The sequence below is a fragment of the Bombus fervidus genome, chromosome 16 (assembly GCF_041682495.2).
Source record: "Bombus fervidus isolate BK054 chromosome 16, iyBomFerv1, whole genome shotgun sequence".
In the NCBI taxonomy this organism is placed as follows: domain Eukaryota; kingdom Metazoa; phylum Arthropoda; class Insecta; order Hymenoptera; family Apidae; genus Bombus; species Bombus fervidus.
This window is the reverse complement of record NC_091532.1, coordinates 9,545,853-9,563,485: the sequence shown is the minus strand read 5'-3', so window position 1 is coordinate 9,563,485 and position 17,633 is coordinate 9,545,853. Positions and strand designations below refer to the sequence as shown.

Genomic DNA, 17,633 nt, shown 5'->3' with positions numbered 1-17,633 from the left:
TAAAATTTTCATCATACCGGTGGACAGATCAAGAAAGAGAATGTTTTCTTTGTCAATGGATGATGCGTAAATATCATAACCGTGCGTCGTTTGTGATGGATAGAGCGCGATATCGCTGATATTCAATGTCGTTTTTACGTCAAATGCGAATTTTAAACCATCGGCTAAAAAAAAAGGATTGGTTAATTGTTATGAGTAATACCGTTAATAATCTTATAAAGAAAAAATAAATTCTAGTTACATGATACTTCTTGTACAACTAGAGTTACGCCTGTGTTTTGTTTGTCTAACGTGACAAGGTGCCGAGAGTCGGGTGAAATAGTTGGTTTTCCTAAAAGATTTGGTTTGTATGCAAGAACGGTGTCAGTTAAATAATCTAACAGCAATTGGCCTGTTGGTCGGTTGGTAACCGGTTCTTGACATTCGATTACTACAAATCCATCTGAAAAATCGTAAGGTATATTTATAGATTGCTTCAGTTATCTATCAAACATTTATCAATTTACATAACTAAAATAAATTACTCACATAGGACTGAAAATTGGACATTCACTGGAACACAATTATAAGAACTTAAATCAGCGCTACGTGTATATTTCATATTCTTTAAATCAAGTTTATACATGTTACGTTGATTCGCATGACTCACGTAACCGTACTTGAACACGTTCTCAATATCCTAAAAGATGAGAAGTATATGGTAATACTTACGTTTACGTAGTTTCAGAGTAGATGATAATTTTCAATGATTAAGAGACTTACTTGTGATTCAGGAATATAAATATTTTGGATTATATCAAATTGCGCATCGATAGGCTCTGGTCGAATCGCTCGGTGCTTTTTTTTCTGAGCAGCATCTTCTATTACTTGCACCGTTTTTACATCGATGTCTTTCTCGTTTCGCCAGTTCAATATCCATACTTGATCGAGAGAGCAAACATACCAGAGCTGAACAGGGTTTTTGTCGGTCGGTACCACCTAATATATAAGGAGAGTAAGATTTATTTTTAATCGTAGTAGTTGTATTTAACGAATAGAAGCAACATTGACAAATTAAAATTTACTCACATCGACTATAACCATTTGTATTTCACTGATGACAAGTACGCGATCTTTATCTGGTTGACTGACGTACACATATCGATTAGCTACATTAATCGCGCGTCCCCATGAACAAGGGACACCCTTAATGCCACACACGTATTCCTAAGTTACGAAATTTAATATATAAATTTGTTAGTCCAGGCTACCGTTTATAATTATTAAATATTTGAAAGTATTCACAACGTCGATATAATAACAGTAATATTTGAATAAAAATGCAACTTATACCTGGAAACTTATTGAACAATAGCAATCTCGACTATGAAAGCTTAGAATCGTTTATACAACAGACAATTATTTAATAACACGTTTAATTTTACCTGTGTACCAGGTATCACATCCGTAGAACGAATTTCATGTCGTGGTCGGCAAGCAGACGGTTCGTATACCAAAATGCCCCATTCGTGGAAAGAGAAGAATCTCCGCTCTTCGTTCTCGGTCGCTAGATAAGAACATAATTGTTATTAATTTATCGAAATTAATGATCAATAAATGATCTATATTTCATATTTGCAAATACAATTACTTTTCCTTTTTTATTTTTCATTAACTGATACTGCGTTATACGTATTATATTACCTTATCCAACATGTAGAAGAAGAACAGGTTTATACATATGCATAATAAGTAACTAATTTATCTACATAACTAATAAACGACATATATATATGTCGGAGATGGAAGGACAACGGGACCCCCCGTTGGAATCACTCGGAAAAACCCGAATGCTGTGTCAATTACGAAATAAACCAAACACAGTTATTCGAAACTTGAGACAATGAGCTTGGGCTCGAGGCGACGACCGGTCGCCGAGCGTAGCCACGGTCACGGGATGAACGTTCCACCTAACAGAGATATGAAGTTACATAGCTTTCCTTTAAAGAATTGGCCGTACCGACACTTGACAATAAAACATTCCAACGGCCCCGTGGCTCGCCACACACAGACCCCATTCTTTGGATAAGATGATCGCCAGATGCCGATGCATCATTCACAGTTTATGTTCAGATAGCCTGAGGAACCGTTACAAATCTTAGGATTTAGTTAATTAAAGTCCTTCAGATTGGCAAACAGACTTTGTTCTATTAGCCCGTAAATTTGTCACCTATTGCGGGAAGATACGGGAGATCTGCTTTCCTCACGTACGATGCTTTCCGCTAGGAACTCTCTCTCAAGAGCGGGTAGCATCCTTTTCTAACCGCCAACATAGAAATTAACCAATTAACAGCAACGTCTATTTCCCTCACCCTCCGAGCGGAGGCTTTCTCCGACGAATCCGATGACCTCATGCCCTTAGGCACACCCCACCATAGTTTTCCTCTGCAGCGTCGTCGTGACGGAAAGTCATTCCCTTTCTTACAGTCTCATTAGTTAGATACCTAATGTGTTTTTACGATCGGTGAATAATCCACGTCTTAGCAAAGAGTTAATCAAGCGATCCTTGTATCACGAGGAGTAAGTCGAGTCCGACTTAGACTTTGAAGCAAAGTAGACCAGTTATCCCGTGGGCTATGGATTCGCTATATCGACTCCACGATCATTGTCATTATCGTTCAAGTATTGAGGCCAGTAGTTTATCTTGTATTTGTGACAATAAACGATATCATCGATTGTGCAACGACGATGAGCGACCCAGGCGCAGATTCTTTACACGCCCCAAACCCAAGTGCTAACGCCAACCCGACATCAGAAGTGGAATCGTCGCCATTTGTAACGTTGGACCAGCTCATGGCCATCATGAATCAATCGAGAGGACAAAGTGTGAGCGTGGAACCGAAGGAAGTACCCTTACCAGAATTCAATCCCGAAAACGCAGGCGCCGATCCAGCCGCATGGTGCTTAACCGCCAGTCGGTTCATGGAGAGAAGGCCCATTCAAAGCGACGAATTATTTTTCACCGTAAGCCATGCGCTAAAGGGCACTGCCTCGCAGTGGCTCACGTAGATACCGGTCGACGCGGACTTCACTTGGGCAAGGTTTAAAGAACTTTTCTTTGCGCGTTTCGGTGGGAAAGAGACGGCAACCTCAACGTTAATGAAGATGCTGGCCGAATCTCAGCTGGAGGGTGAATCCATGGGAGCCTATGGTATGCGTCAGGCGAGCAAGGTGGGATCATCTGACAGCAGTTGAAATAGTCAACGCCACCGTTCTTCATCATCTGAGTTTGCGCGACGAGCGTGTCGAGAAGGTAGCGCTTACAAGCGACGTCAAGACTCGGGACCAATTTGCGACGGAAATGAACGCTTTTCACAAGAAGAGGCTGGCGTCTTCGTCAAGAAGTCCATCGGCGGACCCCGAAGTGAAACGACGGAAGCTGCCTGACCCCCGGATTAAGTGTCATTATTGTGGTGTCCCCGGGCATAAAATAGCGGAGTGCCGTACGAGGATGAAGACCGAGAGACAGGAGGCTACACGACGCCCGGAGAGAAGCCGACCAGCTGTATCGTCCAAGGTGTCCTGCTTCAAATGTCGCGAGGAGGGCCATATCGCGCCTAACTGCCCGTTACTGCGGAAAACAAACCGCGACTCTGATAACGAACGTCGAGTCAACTCCCGCGTGGTGGGGTAAATTAAGCTATCTGGGTGAGTCGTTTTCATTTTGTTTCGATTCTGGAGCCGAATGTTCGCTAATTAGAGAGTCCATAGCCTCGAAATTTTCCGGCAAAAGAACGACGTAGTAGTAATGCGAGGGATAGGAAATAATCGCATTAACTGCACATCGCAAGTTTCGTCCGTAGTGCGCATCAACGATTTTGCGTTGGAGATAACTTTCCATATCCTCGATGATAGCTATCTAGAGTGCGAAATCATAATAGGCCGCGAGATCCTAAGCCAAGGTTTTAACATTTCCCAAAATAGTCTCACTATTAGCAGGGCAAAGGCCGTCAATAGTTGTAATAAAACTGTCGAAAACAAAATTGATATTAACGAACTCGACACCGAGGTGCTCGGCGAAGACAGAGACCGATTGATTTCCATTTTCGAAGAATTTAAGAGTTCGTTTATTTCGGGGTTCCCGCGTACACGCGTAAAGACGGGACAGTTGAAAATACGTTTGATCGACCCTAACATCACCGTACAAAGAAGCCCCTATAGACTTAGCGAGGTGGAGCGAAACATAGTACGCGAGCGAATAGGCGAATTAATTAAGGCGGGAATCATAAGGCCTAGTAACTCATCGTTCGCGAGCCCTATGCTACTCGTAAAGAAGAAGGACGGCTCGGATAGGTTGTGTGTGGATTTCCGGGAACTAAATAAAAATACGGTCGCGGACCGGTATCCCCTACCTCTTATTGCAGACCAAATCGCGAGATAGCAAAAGGCGAGATACTTCGTTAGCCTGGACGTGGCAAGCGGGTTCCATCAAATACCCATTCACCCCAATTCGACGGAGTATACAGCGTTTGTCACCCCTGATGGGCAATACAAGTACCTAACGATGCCGTTCGGATTGAAAAAATGCACCGTCCGTTTTCCAGAGGGCCATTCTCAACGCTTTGGGTGACCTCGGATACTCTTACGCTGTCGTCTATCTGGATGACGTCCTAATCATTGCGGAATCGGTAGACCAAGCCCTAGAGAGATTGTACATCGTACTAAATACCCTCGTAAGCGCCGGGTTCTCCTTCAATTTCTCGAAATGTTCGTTCTTAAAGACGTCGGTACTTTATCTTGGGTACGTAATTGACAACGGAGAAGTTCGCCCCAACCCTGGTAAAATACAAGCCCTGAGCTCTTTACTTGCACCAGCAACAGTCACCCAACTTAGGTAGTTCATAGGTTTAGCCTCCTATTTTCGAAAATTCGTTCCTAAATTTTCGCAAGTAATGAAACCGCTGTATGCACTTACTTCCGGTAGTAAAAATTTAATTTGGACTGATAGGCACGAAAGTATAAGACAAAGAATAATTTCCGTCCTGACTAACGAGCCGGTGTTAACAATATTCGACCCGAACTACCCGATAGAGTTACACACTGACGCTAGTTCAGATGGATATGGGGCTATTTTAATGTACAAGATTAACGGTCAAAGTCGGGTAATAGAATATTACAACAAGAAAACGAGCCCCGCGCAATCCAGGTATCATTCTTATGAATTAGAGACGCTGGCAGTTGTAAACGCCGTTAAATATTTTCGCCACTATCTGCACGGACGGGAATTTCTCGTTGTCACTGACTGCAATTCGTTGAAGGCAGCCCGCAATAAAGTAAATCTGAGTGACCGGGTTTATAGGTGGTGGGCCTACCTGCAAACTTTCACGTTCGACATCATGTACCGAGAAGGTAAACACATGACCCACGTAGATTTCTTTACGCGTAACCCTGTCGACATCGACCGTACCCCTATTAGCGAGATCAAGGAAAAGAGAATCAATCTCACCGAAATCTCAAAGGATTGGCTTCTAGCGGAACAACGTCGCGACCCTCAAATTTCTGAAATCGCCAATAAATTGAAAAACGACGAGCTCGCGGAAGGCATCGCGAATACATACGAGCTACGATCCGGTATCCTTTACCGTAAAATACAAAGGAGAGGCAGGACCCTCTGCCTGCTCATCGTACCAAGAGGCTTTAGGTGGTCCGTCATTAACCACATACACCAGGCGATTATGCACTTAGGTTGGGATAAAACGTTCGAGAAACTGTACGAGTATTACTGGTTCGAAGGAATGGCGAAATACGTTCGTAAATTCGTAGAGAACTGTCATGCTTGTCAGATTTCTAAGGCAAATTCAGGCAAAATACAAGCCGAGTTACATCCCATACCTAAGACCAGCATACCCTGGCATACGATTCACATAGATCTAACGGGAAAACTGAGCGGCAAGAATGATTCGAAAGAATACGTCATTGTCTTAATCGATGCCTTTACTAAATTTGTATACTTACACCATACCCGTAAGATAGATTCTCTTAGCACCGTTAAGGCACTCAAATCTGCCATATTCCTATTCGGCAGCCCCTCTCGGATAATAGCGGACCAAGGGCGATGTTTTACCGGTAAGGAATTTCAAGAGTTTTGTCAGGGTAAACAAATTAAACTTCACCTAATAGCAACTGGTGCTAGTAGAGCGAACGGACAGGTAGAGCGTATTATGGGGACATTAAAGATATGTTTACGACAGTAGAGACAACCGGACGATCCTGGCAAGACGCGATCGGTGAAATTCAATTAGCCTTGAACTGCACCATCAATCGTGTGACTAAATCGAGTCCCCTAGAACTATTAATTGGTAAAACAGCAATGCCCTATGGGTTATTACTACCTGAAAATATCGAGGAAAAGGAAGTAAACATCTCCAACGTAAGACAACAGGCCATATAAAATATAGAGGACAGCGCTAAGTACGAGAAAGCAAGATTTGATAAAATAAAAGCCAAAGTAATTCGGTTCAATCTCGGTGACTTTGTACTAAAAAAAAATGAGGAAAGGAACCAAACGAAGTTGGATCCGAAATTTAAGGGTCCATTTGTAATAGCACAAATTTTGGAAGGAGATAGAGATACACTTTAAAGACATTAGACGGCAAGCGGTCGTATAAATACAGCCATGATAGGCTGAAGAAAATGCCGGATAGTTGCGCTACTACTGAGTTGGACGTCTGTGGTGAGAGTAGTGACCATGGCGATGCGAGTGCCCCAGCCTCAGAGGATCATTTTGACCACGACACCTAACAGAATGAGTTTGCGAGTGCCCAGTGGGGCGATACGATGAGTTCAATGGTTTCGTGGCACTATGATAATAACGTCTAACATAGTGTTCGCACGAGTGCCCAGTGGGGCGATGCGATGAGGTTCAATGCTTTCGTGGCACTATGATAATAACGTCTAACATAGTGTTCGCACGAGTGCCCAGTGGGGCGATGCGATGAGGTTCAATGGTTTCGTGGCACTACGGTAATAACATCTAACATAGTGTGCTCACGAACGATCAGTGTGGTAACATGATCCAGAGAAGGAGAGCCGTCGAGGTGCGAGACCGAGTATGGTCCATTATGCCATTACGCTTGGACTGATAACTCACAGAATGCAACTAGTACTTCGAATATTAATTATAGCGTTGCGAATTTCTTCTCTTTTTTAACTCCTTCCTTATCAAACATCTGCTCAAAATTGTTGTTGTCAAACTGGACCCTTGAACTATTTTGACACCGAGTTAAAGTGTAAACGATATCAGTTATATTGAGTCTAACATTGGTAAAACTCAATATTCTAGATACACCCGAGGACGTGTGATAGTCAGGATGGCCGTGTCGGAGATGGAAGGACAACGGGACCCCCCGTTGGAATCACTCGGAAAAACCCGAATGCTGTAGCAATTACGAAATAACCTAAACAGAGTTATTCGAAACTTGAGACAATGAGCTTGGGCTCGAGGCGACGACCGGTCGCCGAGCGTAGCCACGGTCACGGGATGAACGTTCCACCTAACAGAGATATGAAGTTACATAGCTTTCCTTTAAAGAATTGGCCGTACCGACACTTGACAATAAAACATTCCAACGGCCCCGTGGCTCGCCACACACAGACCCCATTCTTTGAATAAGATGATCGCCAGATGCCGATGTATCATTCACAGTTTATGTTCAGATAGCCTGAGGAACCGTTACAAATCTTAGGATTTAGTTAATTAAAGTCCTTCAGATTGGCAAACAGACTTTGTTCTATTAGCCCGTAAATCTGTCACCTATTGCGGGAAGATACGGGAAATCTGCTTTCCTCACGTACGATGCTTTCCGCTAGGAACTCTCTCTCAAGAGCGGGTAGCATCCTTTTCTAACCGCCAACATAGAAATTAACCAATTAACAGCAACGTCTATTTCCCTCACCCTCCGAGCGGAGGCTTTCTCCGACGAATCCGATGACCTCATGCCCTTAGGCACACCTCACCATAGTTTTCCTCTGCAGCGTCGTCGTGACGGAAAGTCATTCCCTTTCTTACAGTCTCATTAGTTAGATACCTAATGTGTTTTTACGATTGGTGAATAATCCACGTCTTAGCAAAGAGTTAATCAAGCGATCCTTGTATCACGAGGAGTAAGTCGAGTCCGACTTAGACTTTGAAGCAAAGTAGACCAGTTATCCCGTGGGCCATGGATTCGCTATATCGACTCCACGATCATTGTCATTATCGTTCGAGTATTGAGGCCAGTAGTTTATCTTGTATTTGTGACAATAAACGATATCATCGATTGTACAATGACGATGAGCGACCCAGGTGCAGATTCTTTACACGCCCCAAACCCAAGTGCTAACGCCAACCCGCCATATATATATATATATATGTCGGAGTAGAGTTGTTTGAGCTTGAATTATGGGCGTGTAAAGAATCTTCGCCTGGGTTGTTCATTGTTGTTTCACAATCAAGATAACGTTTATTAACACGAATACAGATGAAATAAGATCGACCAGTGACCGCGGTAACTAGACGCTAATGGCAATGACCTTAGGTTCGATATAGCGAATCCACGGTCCACGGGCTCACTCTTTATTAAACTCAGAATAGAATTTCTATGCACAAAAGTATCGCTCGCTATGACGCTCTTTATATTGCTCTCTAGACGATGTGTCACTCACCAAGGAGATCACAAGAACAATAGAGTAATGGAAACTTTCTTCTCCTTACGATTGCGTTAGCTTTGTTTAACGTTGGCCTGGGATACCAACAAACTGCTACCGTTGCTAGGCAGACTCGCATAACTGCGACATTGCTCTTGCCCAGGGTTTGATTGTTAATACAACGTGTGTCTCATAATATTGGTACTTTTCTGTTAGGTGGAACGTTCATCCCGTGACCGCGGCTACGCTCGGCGACCGGTTGTCGCCTCGAGCCTAAGTTCATTGTCTCAAGTTTCGAATGACTGTGTCTGGGTTATTTCGTGAATGCTATTGAGGCTTTTCCAAGCAATTCCAACGGGTGACCCCGTTGTCCTTTCATCTCCGACATATATATATATATATATATATATATTTATATTTGCGAATATAATTATATGTCCTAGACAGAGAGACTATTTATTTTTTGCTTTATATTAACGTATAGAAGGAGAACAGGTTTATATATACACATAATAAGTGACTTACTTGGAGTAGGTTGTTCCTGAACCACCAAGCTACTGATATCTCTGGTAATACCGCCGATACTACTAGCTTGACACATGTAGGCTCCAGTATCGGCGTAATCAACGTTTTTAATGATGAGTTTAGTACCGTTCCCAATGATATCGTACTTATCCGGTTGATCATGGTTCAGTGCCTCGTCGTTTTTCAACCACTGCACTCGTGGAAGAGGTTCACCAGCCACGTGACACCTTATGTTTGCTTCTTCTTTCAAACGTTTCGCTTGAAATCGCGGTGTTACCTTCACTTCGGGAATAGCTTAAAAAGTAATTTCGTAAAAATGATCATTCTTGCGTTAACGAATTTTGCAATATTCATAATACTTACTGCGAATACTTAGGATATGAGTTTGAACAACGTCTTGATTTCTAACTGCGTGACAAGTGTAATTTCCAGCGTGTATCAGTTGCACTTTCGTTAGATAAAGACTGCCATCGTTGAACACTCGAATCTACCGAAGAAAAAAGTAATTACAGATTTATTATCGTTGAAGTATGAAAGTTCATTTGTCTATGACAATTATTAAATTATTATCGAACTATTTATTACAAAGATATGTAAAAGAAGAATGGTCGTCTTTTTAAAGAAATTGTTACTTGTTCATTGTACCTCAGGCTCGTTTAGCGTTTCTAAATCAGCCCCATTGCGTCGCCACACTAACGGGGGTGGCGGTGTTCCCGTGACATCGCATTTGATTTCCACATTATCGCTTACCCTCGCGGATATGTGGTTTATCTCGAGGGACTTGTCCAGAGATACCACCGAGACACCTATAAACGATTGCGCTAGTTTAAAAGATACTAAACGTATGTAAAGATCTTAATTCTATATAAATGCACGTATCTTGGCTTTCGTTATTAAACGAAAAATATCACTGAACCTTCAAAAAGATGAAAACTTGTGGCTACAATCGTTAGGTCGAGTAGTTTAAAAGAATACTTACTGTAAAGTTTGCTGAACGCCATGTAAAATTCATTCACGTTCAGTTTTCCATCGCCATCCGTATCGTCATAGCTGATCATGTGACCGAGATTGCAGCCTCTGCATAATTCTTCCAAGTCTTCATTCTCCGCGAACTACAAATTACCATTTGTCACATAAAATACATACGATCATCGATTAAATTGATTATCGTGGAGAAAGTAAAATAGAAGAAAGTTACCTGTTCTAATTCTTCGCGTTCCAAATTGCCATTATTATTCCGATCATAGTGAGAAAACATTATACTGACAAGGTATTCTTTGCTGTGGTTATCTTGGGACATTAATCTCGCGTGATTGTAGAGTAGCAAATTATCCTGGAATGGAAGTAATATAATTGCACAACGTTCAATGATCGAATACTATAAGCGACGTTTCACTAGATATCTCCTCTTACCTTCATTATTTCGTATTCTTGATTCGAGCACTCCTTCGAGTCCGAGTCGTTCTTCTCTGATATCAAATTATCCTTCAAACCACCCTTCTTTCGGCTTCTGGATCTTGGATAAGAAACGATCCTGCCCGTTTTAGGGGATGTTCTATTCATGTGTAAGGTTCTTCGAATATGAGCGTTTTCGATGTCTGGATTCAGAAAGGCGAGATTTTGGATTAAAATGTTGCTCGAATTTAATCACATTAGCTCTAACATTTTATCTAATTTAAATGCGAGTGGAATATTTTCTTCTAAAATTTGATCGACGAATTATACTGTAATTTATTTTACTAGTTGCAACATTACACAAACGATTCATAAGGTTTGAGATTTCGATAGTAACCAGACTGCAGACATTTATAAAGAAATTAAAAAGTGTAGAGATACTTACACGGAATGCACATGATACGCAAAGATATATAAAATATCCATAATATAGTATTTATTAAAATATTTGGTAGGTTAAATCGATTTTTGCGTAAGCTCCACTTCAATCAAAATTTCCACTAACATCCATAGTCTAATAATAACAATATAGAAGAAACAATTGAAAGAATCTAAGCAGTCTGATAGATGTGTCAAAGTTAATTAGTACAAAGAGTTCGAGAATAGTTAAAGAACTTCGATAATAATTTGTAATGAAATAAGATAAGATTTTTACCATGGTGTAGACATCGCATCAGTCTGCTTCTGGTTAACGGCGATTCAGAGTGGCAGGCAGCTTTGTGTAGCTCGCAGTGATTCGCGTAGATCTTCCCATTACTGGCACAAACTGGTCGATGCCTTCGCGGGCATTTTCGTATGCAAACGCACACGGCGATGGTGTTGGTTTTTGGCGACAGTTCGCATTCTTTGCCGATTCCGCAATATTTTGCCACGCAAGGATCGATCGGATGTGGGCCTGTGAGAAAAATAAGGGAGACATCACGATTTCGCCATGGGCTTCGAACAACATCGAAAGTTATCCCCGAGCGATTGATTCCGCAAATACACGTGCGATTTGCTTTTTCCGATCGTTGCGCGCTGGTACACGATTTCAAGTTGTTCTGAATTGAATTCGAGGCTTTGAGATCCTTGAAAATCTTCTCGCGGTTAAAGTTATTTAAATCTTTTGGCTACGAGGTAGTTCGTCCCTTTTCCTCTTTCTTTTTAGTGGCTTCGCGTTACGGAATCTGCGATCTCCTTGTCTTTGGCCTGAGTTCGTTCATCAAAGAGACTCTCTCGAATATTTTATTACCGTGGTCTTGTCCAGATTTCGAGCCCTCTTGTTACGGCTTTGACAGAGAAGGGGACGCGTATTAAAAAAGAATCGCGGCTCGAAACTGGACGAGTATTTTTTCCCTGTTTCGGGTTATTTCGAGTTTTATATGTTACACTCGTTTGACAGAGACGTAGCGTTGAATTATTGGTAAACGTCGACAGATAAATTCTGCCTGAAACTTGTTCTGGTCAACAATGCAGGACAAATATTTCATACGCGTGTTTGCTGTAATTAATACGGGTACCAGTCATGACTGACGCTAATTAGCACTCGAATTTGTAAAATTCACGGCAAAGCTTCGAGTTATTATATCAGCGATTATAATAACATATCGACTGTCTTTATGTTTATACAAATTCAATCGTTTTCTGGTATTTAATATCGTGATATCATCGATAATTGAACCGGTTGTCGCTGTTGTGTCGAGCTGCGTTTTGATTTCAATGGATATGTTCAAAGTAATCACAGGCAATATCGATATATGTACACGTATTTCAATATTATTTATTTATTTCTGCGATGCGAAGTTGAGTGCAAGTCGGTGCGTACAATTAAATTTATTTTTTAACCGGATAAAGTTAATATGCGATGTGCGCGTTATTTTACATAGTCGCGTTAATATTAATCCTTGGGTTTGTTCTTTACGCGATTCTCGTGGCGTATCGTTTAGTTTGAAAGAACGAAAAATAAAAGAGAGATCTCCCGAGGAATAATCAAGATAACGGGAGTAACAGGAAAAGAAAATGACCATGAAGGTCCCGATAGGCGTTCAAATTTTCGGTGCGCTGACTATCACCGGCGTGGTGTTCTTTATGGTGTTCTTTATCCAGAAAATACAGTACTTATAAATCCCTTTTCTCGAATGACGGACGACGTTTGGTTAAAACAGCATAAACAAATGGGTCTCGTTTGCCGACGACGCTTCTTCGTTTTCCATTTTAAACGGCTATCGTTCGAGGGCGAGAACGCGAAAATCTGGTCTTCGAATAGCGCCATTATGTGCTGAAAATTATACATTCATCGGAATAATCACTTAATTAAGAAATGTTGAACGAGACTCGCGGGAAAAGCAGTTGCGTCGACGAAAGAATAACGCGAAAGTTTGCTTTAGAAATTTCGTAACCACGAATAAAGCAGTTCACAGTACAGATGACGGGAATGACCAGCTTCTTTTTCGCTTTTTTCTTTTTTTATTCTTGTCAGCTGTATCAAATGCACGCTGTGTGTAAACGCGTTCATTAATTTCTTCCGGCATGCCGGCCAGTTTGTTGGCTTTTCAATTTTCGTTTCTCTCGCGTGGAAGAAGGAACGACGGCTGTACGTTAATTTTGCAAAGGCTCGACTTTGTACACGTATCTTTGCTGCCTTTCTACTGCATCCGTGATGCACAACATTTTTTAATAGATCTTCTTTTTTCCTCTTATAAGACACAGCGAACGAAACGGATATTAACGAACAAAAAGCGGAATAAAGTTTCACGTGGAAATTTCGAGCTATTAGATTAACCTTCGTCTCTTACTTTCAGGAAGGTATGATTCTTCAGGAAACGAGGACCGATCGATCGATGGTGGTATCGTCATCGAAAGGCTGTCACTGTTGGAGGATGACGCATCGTAGCTTTCGGCCACAGTAAAGTCTCGGTGTCGCCTTGAGTGCTGAAAGGAATGAAAAATGCATACGTAAGAACCGCAGAGAAAACTGGGTTAAAGACGCGAGAGGGTCAAGAAACAGGCTCGTGTACGGTTGGCAGGGCGAATCGATGGAAGGCACGATCGACAGTTCAGATTAGGCACGATCGAGTTTGGAAAAAGTGCATCGTTAATGAAAATTAGAGTAAAGCACTTTACCCATTGTCGATGATGCAGCTGGCTAGTATACATACATGTGCATTGTGTCACGGTATCATGCTCTTTCTAAGAACACACGGAATTTCGTTCGAGTTTGACCAGGCCGGACCGACTTGCCACGAGCCGCTATTACTTTCCATTTTTATTAAAAAGTCGAACTCGGCGAGAAGAGAAGGAACGAATCGTTATTAGTAAACTTTGTTACCAAGTAATTTCTTTTGTGCTCGAGTCGTTGTTGATACAATACATCATCCGCTACGAAAATTAATCTTGTTAAAAAAACCGCTGGGAAGATGTTTCGTAAAGGAGATTGCTTCGTTCTTTACTACCAAAAGACTTTTATTTCTTATTCTTGTTAATTGTACCTTATTTAATTGATTGAAAATAAGAAGAAAAGAAAAAAAAAGAAAAAGGAAACAAATAAATTGTTTCGAGACACGATGAAATCCTTTTGTTTCTGATCTGTATTACTTCCATTCATGATTATTTCGACGAAAAATAAAGAGATCCTCGGTCTTTGACGTTCATCCGACGTTAAATTCTTGCCTGGAATGAAAGATGATAAAGTATCAATATCGAGAGACAAACACGTTGGAAAGAGGGATCGAGCATCCAGGTTTCTATCTGTTCGATTTTTCATACAGCGGAACGCCATAGGATATAGTTTGGTTGGTTGTCGCATCGTTCAGAGAAAGACAAAAAAGAAAACAGAAATTGGTTGGCGGAGATCTCAAAGCGATCGGTCAAGCTCGCCGGATACTCGGAAGTTCAGCAAGGGGTTAATATACGAAGCTGAAATATCAGAACGACATCGAAAAATATAGGTAGTTTTAGGATTCATTCATTCTCGCGACCGCGTTATTTCACGAGGAAATTTACGAGGACACCACGGCATTCCGTATCTCCATTAGCGTCGCCTAAAATTGTTCATTCACGGAACGGGTGTTTTCAATTACTCCCTGAAATTACCGGCCGCTAGGGAGAATAACTTTTTGGGAAGGAACTTTAAGAATTAATTTAGATAGTCTGAGAACTCGTCCTTAAGAATCATTAAACTTCAAGCACCTTCTCTAATTCTTGTGGTTGACGTTGGATCCGTTGCTTTTTTCATTAAACATATTTTCTAAACATACTCGTCTCTTCTCGTGCCACCGCCCCGCAGATTTCGTATTTTCAATTTTAATATTTTATCTTCATCATGAGAAAAATACAGATAATGTAACTCGTGCGATATTGTGACGATATCTGGTTGGCGATATCGATCATGATACAAAAAAATCGTGTCCATTAACAATAACGTAAAGATCGATTAAATGGCTAGATTTTATTCAAGTACACGTTCTATTTTACCTATTAAGAATTAATATTTGATTTATAACATTTTTTACACGACGTCTGATCGATTGCATGCTAGATAATATTAAGCGCATCTAACCGCAGAAAGTTAGACTTTCACAATGTAATTATCTAAAAACAAATCACCGAAGAAAGATCCTGGTTGTAACGACATCTAATAAATCCTGTACCACTACTCGAATTCATCGAGTGATGTGCTTCTTAGTACATTTTATTTATCACACAAATTAGAGATCTGACTAGCGATTTCCGTTTCTCGTATCATTCAGCTTTCGAGCCGTATTTCATACACTTTCCTACGAAGTTTTATCAAATTGATCACCTGAACGCAAACAGCCAATTCGTTTTGGAAAAATTACGATTTCACTCGAGGCAAGGATACATTCACACGTTCGGTAGATACGTCCGACACTGTGTCCGATCCAATTACGACCAGCTATTTCGTTGGTTCCACGACTTGCCGTATTAACGCGTGTTATTTTGGATTATCGATTAACGCTGTCAGCGTGGCCGATGCCATTGATTACAGTGCAGCCGACGGCGTATCGGGATTTTAACAATACGTTCCACGTTCGTGAAAATCGGTGCAATTTTATCGCGCGAAAGTGGAGGACCCTTCCATTTCGTTCGAACCTTCGTTGGAGGAAATTTTCAGCTCTTTGTCAAAGAAGTAATCGGTATAAGAGGCGAACTTGAAGCGAATGTAACGAAAAGGTGTTACAGGTTTACGTTTGGACGTTCATTAAGAGGTAAGTTGGAGGCAACTAGTTCGGGTATTAGAAGTAATAGCAGAATGTTCCTTGCCACGAAAAACGCCCGTAAGTACGCCCCTTATACGAAATTACCGTGCCATTATTTTCGCCCGAGATAATGAAATGTCGCGTACGAACGTTTCGTGTTTACTGTGAGCTTGAAACTTCTTGAACGATAATTAATTGATAATACTATATTACTCGGACGAACCACGAGTAATAGCAGTGGGAGAAGATTATTTGCGGATGGAACGCAGTCGAGCGAAAGTTGTCTGAGAAGATCGTTAGGATCGAAATCAGAAGAACAACCAGCTATGGAAATTAGCCAGTTTGCAGCGCTCGAATTCAGTTGTCAGACGTTGTTTGCATTTACATTTATCATGGGTGTCGTGCAATCAAATCCGCTTCAGGCCGTGAAGCGAATTATCCTCGCATGTTGGAGGACGTACACGGGACAAATGCCAGCACCGATCCAACCACCTATGCGTTGGGTAAATTCTGGCACGCCAACAATTATGTTGGACTACAACGCTACACGATCCATGAGACAAGTGGTGTCCAGCATACTAGTGCACATGCATCAGAACAAACACTTCCGGTCAACATTAGCGGAATGGTCAGCACAGCCGCTCGTGCAGCAATGATGGCAAGTCAGATGTCCATGCTGTGATTCCGGAGGTTCCGATAGAAGGAGAGAACTTGAGAAACGGACTATGTGATATAACTTGGACTAGATTCTCCAGGGAATTAAAAGTAGCGAAGAAATTCTATTCTGCTATACCGCTGTTCTATTCTGACGATAAAGGAAGAAGGACAACGTATGTAATTCTAATGCATGGATTTGATAATATAACGCGATATGAATTGATAACACCGAGGTTGTCTCAGAGTCAAAGGATTCAAATTGGATCAGTTTAGAGTTGAGAAACCTACCACAGATCGCTTTAAGATCGAGGGCTTCGTGGCGAATCCAGAGTCGAGGGATTTGCCAGAAAGTATCTCAGGCTTGAGGGGACTGTCAAGGACAATCTCGGTGTTGAAAGAACCTTTCTTGGACTGCCTCAGGGTTAAGAACTTGTCATGGACTACCTAGTGGTCGAGACTCATCTTAATCTACCCCCAGGGTTGTGTTTCGGTCATTCTGAATTCAACGTTCCTAAACCCAAACAATACGTTGCCTTCAACCATGAGATGGTTTAGAGGGTAAACCATCTCAGGATACTGTAAGATGAGCCGATATACTTTGATCTCATGACGGACCTTTGGACTTTAAGATAGTCTGTAATCATCTTCTTAACTTCGAGATTCTCTGGGAATTCTTCGGTCCCAATGTCAATTTGAGGTTTTACGATTTTTGAGGGATTTAAGATATTGTGAAAACGATATAGCATGGTTGCAAAATTTATAGGGGATTAGAGTTTCGAGTGACGAAGCATGTAATTGGAGATATTTTTGGAGAGATCTTGAGTTTCGTTCAAGATTGTGCAATGTCAACTTGGAATTGTTTCTTTCTATTTTCTGCAAAAAGCTTTTTTTTAACAAATACAAATTAATTTTTACTAATACTACAATTACAGTATAGGTTTAAAACAAGAATATGAGCAGAGTAGAATATTAATTTGCAAATAACTTTCGTAGACGAAGAATTAAATTCCATCTACAAAACGCGTACCATCCTGTGATTACATCAATAGGCGTTTTAATCCTTCCTAATTTAACCCCAGCTTTAATTTACGACCGCGCTATATCGTTTCTACATAGTATACGTCTCTCGTTCCG

The 17,633-nt window shown here is 41.3% G+C and overlaps 1 protein-coding gene across 1 annotated transcript in view; it reads right to left on the bottom strand.

Moving 5' to 3' along the window:
• Fstl5 (follistatin-like 5) overlaps positions 1-17,633 on the bottom strand; it is a 54,105-nt gene that overhangs the window by 1,514 nt on the left and 34,958 nt on the right. Inside the window, exons 3-16 of the mRNA XM_072019434.1 lie at positions 13,419-13,554; positions 11,300-11,539; positions 10,603-10,787; positions 10,388-10,522; positions 10,169-10,301; positions 9,835-9,995; positions 9,553-9,676; positions 9,190-9,483; positions 1,425-1,546; positions 1,069-1,206; positions 763-978; positions 529-679; positions 242-442; positions 18-164 (exon numbers count right to left, since the gene is read on the bottom strand). Of these exons, the coding sequence (XP_071875535.1) occupies positions 18-164; positions 242-442; positions 529-679; positions 763-978; positions 1,069-1,206; positions 1,425-1,546; positions 9,190-9,483; positions 9,553-9,676; positions 9,835-9,995; positions 10,169-10,301; positions 10,388-10,522; positions 10,603-10,787; positions 11,300-11,539; positions 13,419-13,554 (2,383 nt within the window). The remainder of the gene's footprint in view (positions 1-17; positions 165-241; positions 443-528; positions 680-762; positions 979-1,068; positions 1,207-1,424; positions 1,547-9,189; positions 9,484-9,552; positions 9,677-9,834; positions 9,996-10,168; positions 10,302-10,387; positions 10,523-10,602; positions 10,788-11,299; positions 11,540-13,418; positions 13,555-17,633) is intronic.